General features: G+C 28.3%; 2 protein-coding genes across 2 annotated transcripts; one reads left to right on the plus strand and one right to left on the minus strand.

The window, feature by feature from the left end:
• Positions 1-893: 893 nt before the first annotated feature.
• Positions 894-2,863, minus strand: LOC100817983 (protein LURP-one-related 10). The gene is made up of 3 exons (XM_003534612.5): positions 2,400-2,863; positions 1,354-1,581; positions 894-1,131 (listed from the first exon to the last, which is right to left on the minus strand). Exons 1-3 carry the CDS (start codon positions 2,673-2,675, stop codon positions 988-990), a joined length of 648 nt encoding a protein of 215 aa, XP_003534660.1. The 5' UTR covers positions 2,676-2,863; the 3' UTR covers positions 894-987.
• A 6,207-nt stretch (positions 2,864-9,070) lies between these two features.
• On the plus strand, positions 9,071-11,469 carry LOC100818520 (cytochrome P450 71D11-like). Its single transcript, NM_001253178.3, has 2 exons — positions 9,071-9,910; positions 10,765-11,469. The coding sequence occupies exons 1-2, from the start codon at positions 9,080-9,082 to the stop codon at positions 11,398-11,400; spliced, it is 1,467 nt and encodes a 488-aa protein (NP_001240107.1). The 5' UTR covers positions 9,071-9,079; the 3' UTR covers positions 11,401-11,469.
• The last annotated feature ends 2,148 nt before the right edge of the window (positions 11,470-13,617 follow it).

The raw sequence follows: 13,617 nt of genomic DNA on the forward strand, positions 1-13,617 counted from the left end.
AAAATTTTCATAATTCAATATTTTAATTTTAAAAACAATTAAATAATTTTAAAATGATGCAATTAATTAAAATTTTAAAAGGTAACTTTAAACTAAATTTAAAATTTTAATCTCATATATAAAAATTTGATCCTTTTATTCAATTTTTAAATCTTAGTTGGCACACATATAAATCTAAAAGTATATAATCTTTATTTATTTTATAATTTATTATATCAATGTAAAAAGTTTATGCTTATATAATAAATTTTACACTTCAATTTTAACTCTTAAGAAATTACGTTATAGTTTTTATTCTTATGAATTCATGTTGTTATTCATAGCGTAACATATATCTCATAAATTTATATCTTTTAAATTTTAATAATCAATATCCGAGGACGGGTCTAGACGATAGAGGGTTTGATTGGACGGATTCGTGAGCGGGTACAAACCGGCTTATACCCTCGGACCAGTAAAAAAAGTTATACACTCTTTTGTGTGCAGTAAAAATGTAATTTCACGTTGACAATTTGTATGTTATTTTCTCTTGTTTTTTTTTATGATTTATACTTGTAATAAATAGAAAAAGAAAAGGAAAACTTATTGACAAAACCCCCCATTTTAAGTATCTTATAAAGCAACTTGATTATTACTTTATGGCCAATAAAACTTGCCTTAGTTATTCCTACGCCAGGCAATAATAAATCTCACCGCTCCGTGGTTGAAAATTGAAACTGAAACCCAATAACTTTTGGGAAGAGAAAAATAATTTAAGTTTGATTAAATTCTGATCGAAAATTAATTAGGCGGTTAAAAAAAAAAATCAAAATTTGTGAGAATATCTTCACACACTACAGAATAACCTAGGATCTTAATTAAGATGGTACCAAACATAAAAAATTAAAAATGAATGCAGCTCGAATTTAAATATTTTTATTCACTCATAAATTAGAAAGACGAAACACCTAAACAAACAAAAAGATTCGCTGAATGTATAGCTTTCCTCTAATCTTCCTTCTCATCGTCGTTAATCTCGTCAAGAATCACGATTAGCGCCACTATGAACGCATAATCAATGTTGGGATAAACCGTGACCATGAAATGGTCTTTCCCAATCAAAATACTCTGAACCGTGTGCTTTTTATGCATCTGCAATATCATTCCCACAAAATATATTGAGTTTAATTTATATAAAAGTTAGCAACCTTACTAATAATCTAAGATCAAATGGCATTGTAAAGTACATTCTAATTAAATTGTTTGAATAAATACTGAAAGTAGTTGATTAAAACCGATTATATTTTTGGTAAAAGAAGGAAAAAAGAGAGAGAGAGATTGTTATGGTTATTTAAACAGAGGAGATCGTTTTACCTGGGCAACGATGTTGTTAGATTCACCAGCATAAACAACGCAGGATCGTTCCAACCAACTACCTTTGACCTTAAAGTCACAAACATCTTCTTTGGTGTTATTGGCCAAAAACACATGTAATTTGGTCTTAAACTGGATAAGGGACGACCGCTTCAGAGTAAAGATTAGATCTTTGGCATCTGTGCTTTCACCCCTAAAAGCTTGCCATCGATCATGTGCCGTCATTATCTGCATCAATAAGACAATTTACATCTAATATCAGACTCAATAACTATAGATTGTGAATTATGGGGCCATAAAAGCAATTTACACTTCAAAAGTTACAAGAACAGTTATAGTAGTCCGTCATAAAAAGCTTAGCAGGGTTTCTAGAAAGAGTAGCGTTAGTCATAAAATTTTACCAATTAAAGCAGGTGACTTTTTTTATTAGTTCAGAAATAAGTTAAACTATAAAAGAATAAAGATCATAATTATGAAATAAAGTAGAAAACAATTATAGGATAGTGTAAAAGAATACAAAAATCTCAATAAAAAAATTCTAATATTAGTTTCTTAATTAGTGTCCTACAATTTGTCCCTAAAAGGAAGGCTTTAAAAGTTAAGTTTAAAAAAACGGATAAATAATTATTTTCACCCGCAAAAAGTTAACAAATTTGTCCTTATTCCTCTAAAATTCAAATTTTAGTTTTAAAGATGTGACAAATTTATCTATTGTTAACTTCTGTTGGTTATTACTATAAAAAAATAGTTATTTACTTAAAATATAATTTAATTTTGATCTTCTATGATAGCATGCGTGCCTAAATGTATAGATAGGCCGACAAATAACCATTTTTGGGACTAAAATGTATATATTTTGAAGACGAATTTGTAGACACTTTCTACGTTTAGCGAAAAAATAACTATTTATCTTTAAAAAATAACAAATTTATATTTTTCATACTTATTCATCTAGCTACACGTGTATGCAGCGTGGATCATGCAATTTAACTATACCCAAAATTAACTAACACGTGTGAGAGAGAAATAGAACGCAGATAACAAACCTTCCGGCGAAGGGTGACGAGGGGGTTGCCGGCGGCGTCGAGGAGGACGCGGCGGTCACGGAGGGTCGCGAGCGATCCCTTAACTTTGAATACGATGTTGCCGTTGACGTCGGTGACAACGAAGTTGTCAGAGATGGTCATCACCTTCTTCACCACCGCCAGATCCACCGGGTACGGCGCGCAGAACTGGGGGCCGATCACGGCGGAGGGAACCGCCGGCATCGGCGCGGAGGCGGAGGGATAGGGCTGAGCCGGATAAGGGTTTGGGTATGCCATCGATCACACTCAAATATTAAAGTATTATTGTCTGGAAAAAATAAAAAACGTAGTTTAGTTTCCGTTTGTGAGAGTGATGTTGTTTTGTGATATGTAAGAAGAATAGATGGGTGAAGCTTTCTTATATCAAACCTGAATAAAAGAAAGAAGAAAAAACCTGAATGGCGTGTAGGGTTGCCACGCGCTTTTGTTTTTCTTTATTTTCTTGTTGACGCGCATTACACTTGGTTGCTTAATTGGTTTTTTTTAATTAAGCATTAAGCCAACGTAAAAAAAACATTAAGCAATATGTCTTTAAAAAAGTGAGTATATATTATATGCGTGGAAATAACAAATATACCTACATCCATCCCAATCTTGACACAAGCCCAAAAGACAGACCCTCCTGACTCCTTTGTCCTTGTATGAAAGGAATTAGTTATCCAGTTTTAATTTTGGTTATTTCTGATGCTTATAAGAATTGTGATTTCAGGTTTGTCATGTCTCGAATATGAGACTATTAATATGGTGTTGCGATTTCATGGTTCACTTGGCTATACAATTAATCGCATCACTCAAGGCATTGAGAGGTACATGTGTATGAATTTTTGCTTAGTGAAACTTGTATCAACTAGGTCATGAATTAATTAACAAGGACATGCAATTGTTGTTATTGCTTTTTTTTTTTTTAATTGAGATAGAGAAATTAATTAATGTTGAAGGGAGTTTAGAACGAAAGCCGAACCCACCAGGTGAACACTACTTTTGCCAGAGCTTCTCTCGTCATCATGCATGACATGGATGATTTAATTACGAACCATCATGAATTCATGATTAATTTAAGTTGTTCAACTAAAATGTGTTGGATATTTTCAAGGGTGGAACCAGAAAATTTTTTCAAGGGGGCGAAATTTAACATATGATAAGCACAATTAATAATAATAAAATTTTATTAATTTTTATCTAAAATTAATTTAATAAAAAAATATTTATTGACTTCTTCTTTAATACAATCAATACAAGCTAGTGGTGAAAATTTTGAAATTTGTGACACAAGAATAGGATGAGATAGATAAAAAAAAAGTTACTTCTTTTTATAGAGGATGAAGAAATAATTTTTTGCATTATCATAATTGCAGTAGAAATTTTAATTTATTATAATTAAAATTAATTCATCTACCAAATTTAAAATATTGTAAATTCTTAGTTAAAAGTAAATAATGAATTAAATTATTCACAAAAGAAATTAAAGCAATGAAAATTATAATTATTGCCTAACTCATTCATTTTACATAAGGATTAAAAATATATTTCAGTATAAAATTTAGAATACATATATTATATATTCGTAACAAAATAATGTAACAGAAAAATCTTAAGATTACCTTAAAAATCTTATAACGTAAACTAAAATATCTACAAAACTATTTAAAAGTAATCTGAATAGAAACCTTTTGGGGAAGATGGAAATTTAGTAGATGGAGGAGAGAGAGAAAAAAAAGAAATGACACATAAATATGATATTTAATGTATATAATGATGACGCGTTGTGCATTAGGGAGCGGCTCCGTCCCTGGATATTTTAGGAGACATAGTGCAAAAAGCAAAAGCTAAAAAACATGAAACACATTATGAATGTATATATAGTACGTAAGCAAATGAATGCCTCTTGATAAAAATCAAGTCTATATTTAGATATGTTTCAATCGAACCCAATATAATATGGTGTTGCAAAACAGAGAAAGGGGAGAGTTAAGGAAAAATAAACATAAAAAGAGAAAAAAGAAAAGCAAAAATGAAAAATATTTGAGCCATTTAATGAAAATTAGGAGGAATCCACCGGTGAAGGTTTCTTTTGTACTCATGGTTCAAGCAAGAAAACTCATATTTCAATATATGTATTAATATTGCTAACGTCGAACATATTATTCTGTTTTGAACCCTGACTAACCACAAATATCTCTCGTAATACTTTTCAAGTTCCAGATACCAATGAGAAATAAATGCACAAGGGAGGAAGGATATAAGTAATATGTTTGAAGTGCACAAGGTAGAAGTATATAATTAATACTAATTAAGTTTGTAAATTTACAAACGCAAATGCACGTACGTATACGTACACGCTTAATTAAAGTCTTTTCATTGATGAAACTTAAATAGAGAAAGTACACTTCACGTAATTTTATGATTGTTAACATAAATTTTAAATAACAAAAATGTATATTATAAAGCGTGTTAAATTTCTTCCTAAAACGTACAGTAAAACTACAAGAAATTGTCCTATTTATGAAAACATACCCAATTAAAAGAATTTTACATCGGTAGTTCATATTTCAAGTAAGTGTGATTGGCTGTTATATAATGTTTCGAGACTTACATGCAGTAACTCTTTTTGAAACTTATAATTCTTTTTAAACTAATTAATTAATTAGGATAACTTAAATTTATTTGACCTAACTGATATCCTTTTCCTTTTATCTTGGATAAGCAAAAAAAGTATATTAAATGTGGATACAAAGGGTACCATGCACGTTTTGAGACTTAATTCTTTTAAAACTAATTGATTAATATTAGGATAAGCTAAATTTATTTGACCTAAATTATTTCCTTGTCCTTTTTTATTATCAGCAGTAAAACTATATTAAATCTTGGGGTACAAGTGTATAACCCATTTACATATATAGTATGATGTCATTGACCTTCAACCTTACACATCCAAATTCCTCATAGATAATTGTTTGACAAGCCCACCAGTTATAATGAGACCTGTACACTAATTGTGGCATAAGCCTGCATCTGCATAAAACTGCATTTTCACAGCAAATTAAAACATATTTTTGCAAGTATCCTGTGATCCTTTTAAGCACTCAAAAGGCAGAACAGACCATTCATAAAAAAATACATTCGAGTAAGATAAAAATAATATGACTTAATGAGTTCCAAAGGAAAAATATTATTTGCCCTTAATTAGTAAGATAACATTTTATATTGATATCATATTTTTGTTGGACAATACATTTGAGTTAAATTTATACTTAAATAAATGTTATGACTCAGTTACAGTTAATCTCTAAATTTGTATATTTGATTTATTCTTAAGTTTATACTTTATATCGAATTCTAAAAAAGATCGTAATGAATATAAGAAAATTTGGATGCACATGGTAGAAAAGGGTATTATTAGTATGTTGATTTCTTTACTCATATTTGTCAAATTAAAAATTTTGGATGCACAAGGTTGAAGTGTATAATTAATAAGTGTGAAATTTTACCCATGCAAACGTGCGCGCACACCCTTTTATGTTTTATAGTTAAAACTTATTTAAGAGAAAGTGCAATTGACGTAATTTTATGATTGTTAATATAGATGTTTAAAAATAACAAAATATATATTATAATGTGTGTTAGATTTCTATCTAAAAACCATTAGAAAATTATCTCAGTTGTGAAAACATATCATATTAAATGATGATTGATATTGATTATGTTTGAGAAAATTAATTAACTAAAAGTTAGTTGGTAATGGAAAACTGATACTAAAAGTTATTAAGTTAAATATTTTGTTTGGTGGAAAAATTATGGATAAAATATATTTTGAGGTGTCATAATTTTTGTTTTTTAATTAATTTTAAAGTCTTGTAATTTTTAATTACAGATAATTTTTTTCATTACATTTTTATTTTCAATTATAATTTTTATTATTTTATGCATACACTTAGATAAAATAAAATATATTTAATCAAGTTTAAAATAAAATAAAAAAACATACACTTAGATATTTTACTTTTATTATAATTAGCATAATATTTGGAATAAATTATCTAATATCTAATTATCCAAAAAATAGTAGAAACAAAATTCTAATATTTATCATTATTAATTTGGTGAAGTATAATGTTAAAATAATAAATTAAATATTATAAATAGTATAATAATTAAAATAAGAAGTGTAATATAAAAATGTAAAATATAATAACAAAAATAAAATAAATTTATCATCTATCATTATCAATATCTTAACGTATAATACTAAAATAATAAAACAAATAGCCTAATTATTAAATTAAACAAGTAAATAAAAAAATTTAATAAATAGGATAAAAAAGAACAAATATTTTAAAGATAAAATGAAATAAAACATAAAAAAGTTAAAAGTTAAAAACTAACGTTTAAAAAAATATTACTTAAGGTTGTATTTTTAGAAAACACTAAAAATTATTAACCAATGAGTGAAATAAATTTTTTAGCTAATTAAAAAAAGTAAAAAATGACTTGTCCGAACATAACTGAAATAATGATATCATTTGAAAGTAGCTGATATCAAAGAATACACTTCAAAAATTGCAACACTTACTAAGATACAAATTGTTGATTCACAGAAGAATCAGTAACCTAATCGTGCGCAATATTCTGACCCTTATGATCTCCTCCAATTTGAACGTTCAAATTCTACTTTAATTTTTTGCCAACACCCATGCATGCCCTCAAGTATGGCGCATCATCCATCTTTTGCGGGATTATAAGAACCACTGGCTAGAAGCGACAATATCATTTACTAGGTCAACCATTAATTCTGCTTCTGATTCACAAATACTACAAATTTTATACATAATAAGAATTAAATATATACTTTTATATATGTATATAAATACAAGAAATCTTATACGTTATGTCAACCATTTAAATCAAATATTTTTTAGATTAGTTCTGTGTTTTGGATCATTCATACGCGGGGCATACATGTGCAAGTTGGGTTGTCTATATTGGATGGATGTACAGCTGTATCTTTCTATTTTATTTTTTGCTGAATAAAAAAAAATACAAAGATGCAGACACTTCTGGTGCCATGTTGAATGAAATTTTCTTCTTTCTTAAAAGAAACACTAGGATTTAAAAAAAAGTCTGGATATTATGCATTAAATTAGGTTTAATTCTCCTTATCACGTAATTGTATACAAGGAAAAAAATTGTTTTGCGTGTTTTCAGGAGAGATCTTTGAGGCATCATCATTATTGTTTAATTGATTACTATTTTTTTTCCACATTTTTTTAATGCATATCTGACAGAAAAAATTTGAATTTGATTTACATTTATGCCATTCCCCATTCTAACAATGTCTTTTTGCCATTCTCCTCATTCTCGTGAAGAAAGTTCAACATCGATCAATATGGTATTAAATCACATGTATATTTTATCGTATTAACGAATAAAAAATTGAATTAGTATAAATATTTTTTATATTATCAATTAATCTGTTATATCATGTCCAAATTGAATAGACATCTAAACTACTCAATTAATGTATTATCGTGTCTTGTTACCATTTTTGTTGAATAAATGCATTATAAATTGTAAGGATGTTTCTTGTACTTCACTTTCAAACAAATATAGTAATATCTAAAAAAAGCATCTAAATGAATTAATAGCTACTCAAATGATTGGCTAATGTCTAATAAATATTCCCACTAGTATATATAGTATCTATTATTGGTTGATAGCATAGATTTTACGTTTGCATCTTAAATATTTTTCTGGTGAACCCACCTAAGATTAAAGATCTTTTAAATTTTTAAATTTTTTTATTTTTTTTAATAATAAATCTTATTTATCTTAGATAATTAAATTTAATAAAATATGTACAAAAGAAATTTATAAATATTAAGAAATAAAAAAAAGAAGATAAATTTAATTTTTATTTATAACTAAATGAAGAATGAGAATGAAAATTATATGTATAAATTATTCTTAAATCAATTTATAAAATATTATCTAGCACTCTCTCATTTATTTGCCCAAAATACACCTGATTATATATTAGTATCCAAAATATATCACTTTTTGCTCACCATTGAGAAGTGGGACTTCCACCTCGACTTCTATACCATTTTAATTTAATTTTTATTTTATTTTTAAATTTATGTTTAAATCATTAAAATAATATAAATATTATATTATATAAATATATTTTTAATAAAGGAGGTTCTTCTTTCTTTCTTGTACTCCTTTGCTCTCTCTCCTCGTACTATTTCCTCTTTCTTCTCAGTGACGTTCCTCTCTCTCCCCTTTCCTCTTTCCTCTTGCTTAAGATCTATCCCAAGATGCAACATTCAAAATGCTGTCATTATCACTTTTTCTCTCATCTTGATTGTGTCACTAAAAATTGTGAGAAATCATAAACTAATCAATTAGTATATTACCGCGCGTGTCTTGTTATTGAATACATGGTTTATAATATAAAGGGTTTCACTTCCATCTGAAAACAATATATAAATGAATTATTAGTTACCTAAATGATTGACTATTAAATATTCCCACTAGTATATATTTGGTATCTATATTATTGGTTGATTTCATCTCCACGGCTTCAGAAAATGACCAATATAGTAGCCATTATCAGTTTTTCTCTCATCTTGATTGTGGTACTGATGAAAATAGTGAGGAATCATAAGAAAACAAAACCAACTCCAAATGTACCTCCAGGGCCATGGAAGCTACCTGTTATAGGAAATGTACACCAAATTATTACATCCGCACCACATAGAAAATTGAGAGACCTAGCCAAAATCTATGGACCTTTGATGCATCTCCAACTTGGAGAAGTCACCACAATTATTGTTTCCTCACCCGAGTGTGCTAAAGAGATAATGAAAACTCATGATGTGATCTTTGCATCAAGGCCTCGTGGTGTAGTTACAAACATATTGTCTTATGAATCCACAGGTGTTGCTTCTGCACCTTTTGGAAATTATTGGAGAGTGCTACGAAAGATGTGCACCATAGAGCTTTTGTCCCAAAAACGTGTCGATTCATTCCAGCCAATAAGAGAAGAAGAACTCACTACTCTCATCAAAATGTTTGATTCTCAAAAAGGGTCACCCATCAACCTCACTCAAGTAGTACTTTCATCAATATATTCTATCATTTCAAGAGCTGCTTTTGGCAAGAAATGCAAAGGCCAAGAAGAATTCATATCATTGGTGAAAGAAGGACTCACAATATTGGGTGATTTTTTTCCTTCTAGTAGATGGCTTCTACTTGTCACCGATTTGAGGCCTCAGCTTGATAGATTGCATGCACAAGTTGATCAGATTCTAGAAAACATCATCATTGAACATAAAGAGGCAAAGTCAAAAGTAAGAGAAGGCCAAGATGAAGAAAAGGAAGATTTGGTAGACATTCTCCTAAAACTTCAGGATGGTGACGATAGTAACAAGGATTTTTTCTTAACTAATGACAATATCAAGGCTACAATCTTGGTAAGGATATTAATTAACATCTTACAAATCCTTTTACAAAGATAGTCTTGCTCATAGTGGTATAGAGTTTTAGATGAATGGTTAAGCTTAATACTTATCCTTATAATAACAGAGAGTTTAAATATATTTTTAGTTGAGGTAAGTTTGTGTTTTTTTAGTTTTGGTTCTAATAAATTTTTTTGTTTTTTGTTTTTGTCTCTCTAAATTTGTGTTTTTCAATTTTGTTACTTATATGATTTTTTATTCATTTTTTTTATTTTTGTAAATTTGTGCCTTTTTAATTTTAATCTTCTAAAGATTTTTTTTACGACTAAAATTGGAGAGTTCACACACTAGCTAACAAGACTAAAAATAAATAAATAAATTTTAGGGAGTCAAAATTAAAAAAACACAAACTTATCAAGACTAAAAATAAAATAAAAAGTTTACAAGACTAAAATTAAAAAATTGTAAACTTACCGTAAACAAAATTAATAAAATGTAAACTTATATAGACAAAAAGCATATTTAAATTTATCATACATGTATAAGAGATCTTTGAGTGCAGTACTAAATACCATTTGCTTATTTCTTTTGGATTTGACTCTTTTCAAGTACGCAATTTAAAACCATTGATTAAAAAAAAATTAAGAGTTTCCAAAAAGTCAAAAGGAAGTTTCCACATCAAAATTCCTTATATACAAGTATATGCATTTTATTTTTATCACAATGTCAGGTTGATATGTTTCCAATCAATATTTTTAACTTTGCAATTTATCCTCTAAAGTGAACATCTGAAATTAGAGCAAATGTCTCTTTGAGTTTGGATATATATCTCCTTGAATTAGCTTAACATAAAGATAATTACTTTTCAGGAAATCTTTAGTGCTGGGGGTGAGCCATCAGCAATTACCATAGATTGGGCAATGTCTGAGATGGCAAGGGATCCAAGAGTGATGAAGAAAGCACAAGATGAAGTGAGAATGGTATTCAATATGAAGGGAAGGGTTGATGAAACATGCATCAATGAACTCAAATATTTGAAATCAGTTGTGAAAGAAACCCTAAGATTACACCCTCCAGGTCCTCTTTTACTTCCAAGAGAATCAACACAAGAATGTAAGATTCATGGGTATGACATACCCATCAAAAGCAAGGTAATAGTTAATGCCTGGGCAATTGGAAGAGATCCAAACTATTGGAATGAACCAGAGAGGTTTTATCCAGAAAGATTCATTGATAGCTCTATTGACTATAAAGGGAATAATTTTGAGTACATTCCATTTGGTGCTGGAAGAAGAATATGCCCTGGCAGCACATTTGGTTTGGTAAATGTTGAGATGGCACTTGCATTGTTCTTGTATCACTTTGATTGGAAGCTCCCCAATGGAATACAAAATGAAGACTTGGACATGACTGAGGAATTTAAAGTGACTATTAGAAGAAAAAATGACCTGTGCTTGATTCCTGTATCTCCTCCTTGTTCTGTGGTTGCAATGTATAGCTCATAAGCTAAAATTATAACCTTTGAATATGTTATTTCCCATTTGTTCTTGCAATAAAAAGCTTTTAGTTTGTCCAAAGGTAGATACTACTGATTTTTATTTTATTTTTTATTATAGGTAGATACTAATGATAATGGGAAATAATTATCTTGCAGTTCGAATTAATGATGCAAATTGGGTTTATAGTATACCTAACATGCGTCAACTTTCACTTTAATTTAATCATAGCAATAATTTTTTGGCAGGGTATGCATTAATGAATCTCATGGACCATGTCTGATAAAATTAAGTTGATAACTGAAACTTTAATCATAGCCTTAATTTGTGGCAGAGTATACATCTAATGAATCCCCTGAACCATGTGCGATAAAATTAAGTTGATAATGAAACTTTAATCACAGCATAAGTTTGTGGCAGGGAATGCATTAATGAATCTCATGGAACATGCATGTCTTATAAAAGTTGATATCTGAAACACTTTTTTCTTTTCTTATCGGTAAGAATCGAATGAGGTTTACAACAATTCAGATATATGTTTAATCAATTAAACTAAATACCTGAAACTTTAATGTGTTATTAGAAGAAGACAAATAAATTAACGAGTAAAATATATTTTTAGACTTAAATATTGAAGATTTTTGTTTTTAATCCTTCAACTAAAATTTCACTAGTCTTAATTCCCCAACTATTTCTCCGTTGAGATTTTAGTACCTACGGTAGTTAAGTTATTTTGTTAAATAATGATGTGCCCCTTGATTTGTGATAGCTTTTTTTCTGACTATCTTTTAATCGTCACAAATTAAGGTTAGTGTAATCTATAATAATGAATTCGTGAATCCATTCAAAGCTTTGAAGTACATATGTCGAATCTATAGTAACTTTTAAAGTTTGAGTTACATGTGTCATTTGGAAAGAGAGGTTCAAATAGTGCATGTATTTATGTATATAATGCTTTGGACAAATTTGGTTCAACACCAAACTATAATTATATTTATTATATAGATCATAGACTTTAAGATATATGAAAAAAAATATTATGATGATTGACAGTGATCTTGTGAAAAAAATATTATGATGATTTAGACAGTAGAATAAAATAAATATGGGATAGACATGAGATATATTAAATAAGTGAATACTTTTTTTATAAATAAATAAGTGAATGTTTGAATTAAAGTCTGTAAACTTAAATTTATAAATTGAATTTGCAAAAGCAACTAGTGTAGTCCTTTTATAAAATTGAATTTTCAAATAAAATTTTAATATATGAAACATACTTTTCAAAATAACTAAACATGTTAAAAATTTGAGTTTACTTTTCAAACTAAGTTTAGAACATTTCAAAAAGAAATTAAAATCAAACATAGACTAAGTTGAAGTTTGAACGTGCTTCTTCTTCCTCTTCCTTATTGGCTTCATTTTATCATTTAGATTTGAAATCGTCCTACCTTTTTCTCTAACTCATATATGATGCCACTACGTAATTGTCAATTATTGTGGATATGATAATTAGTGTGCAGATAAAATTTTAAAATAAAACTTTCAAATAATAAAAGAATTCACTAAAAATAGAATTCACAACATATAAAAACGATTACTAAAAAAGAAAACGAAAAGGAAAAATATGAAAACTATCATCAGTATCCATTACATTAGATGCAGGAAAAATAAATCAAAGAATCGAATTATACACACACAATAAAATAAAATTCTAATACACATGCTGAAGAAATTGAGATATTAACTACCATTGTATCCACCAGAAAGTAATTAAGCTTAAAGCTTAATTTTCCTGGTGTCGTGGTTGATCAAGTTGCAAGAGTCACAATTAGCGCCACAATGAATGCATAATCGATGTTCGGACACACAGTGACCAAGTACTTCTCTCTGCTAAACATAGTGCCAAGCTTTGTATTTATCTAATAACAATCATTTCCATAAATTTTGTTTTCAACTTATTAGTTCTTCTTTATTTAAAGATAACAGGTTGACCTAATGATAAAAGAAAAAAGAAACATAAACTCATCAGAGATTTAAATTTTCCGTTAACAAATATTAATGGCTAATAATTAACATTTATTAATAAAAAATAAATAAATAAACTCTTTGAATTATTTATTTTCTTTTAAAATTACTCTTTAATTTTTCAATTGAGCCCCAAAACTATACATGATTTTTTATATATTAGATTTCAGTGTTAAGATTCCGTTAAAGTTAGATAAA

This window comes from Glycine max, chromosome 9 (assembly GCF_000004515.6).
Source record: "Glycine max cultivar Williams 82 chromosome 9, Glycine_max_v4.0, whole genome shotgun sequence".
In the NCBI taxonomy this organism is placed as follows: domain Eukaryota; kingdom Viridiplantae; phylum Streptophyta; class Magnoliopsida; order Fabales; family Fabaceae; genus Glycine; species Glycine max.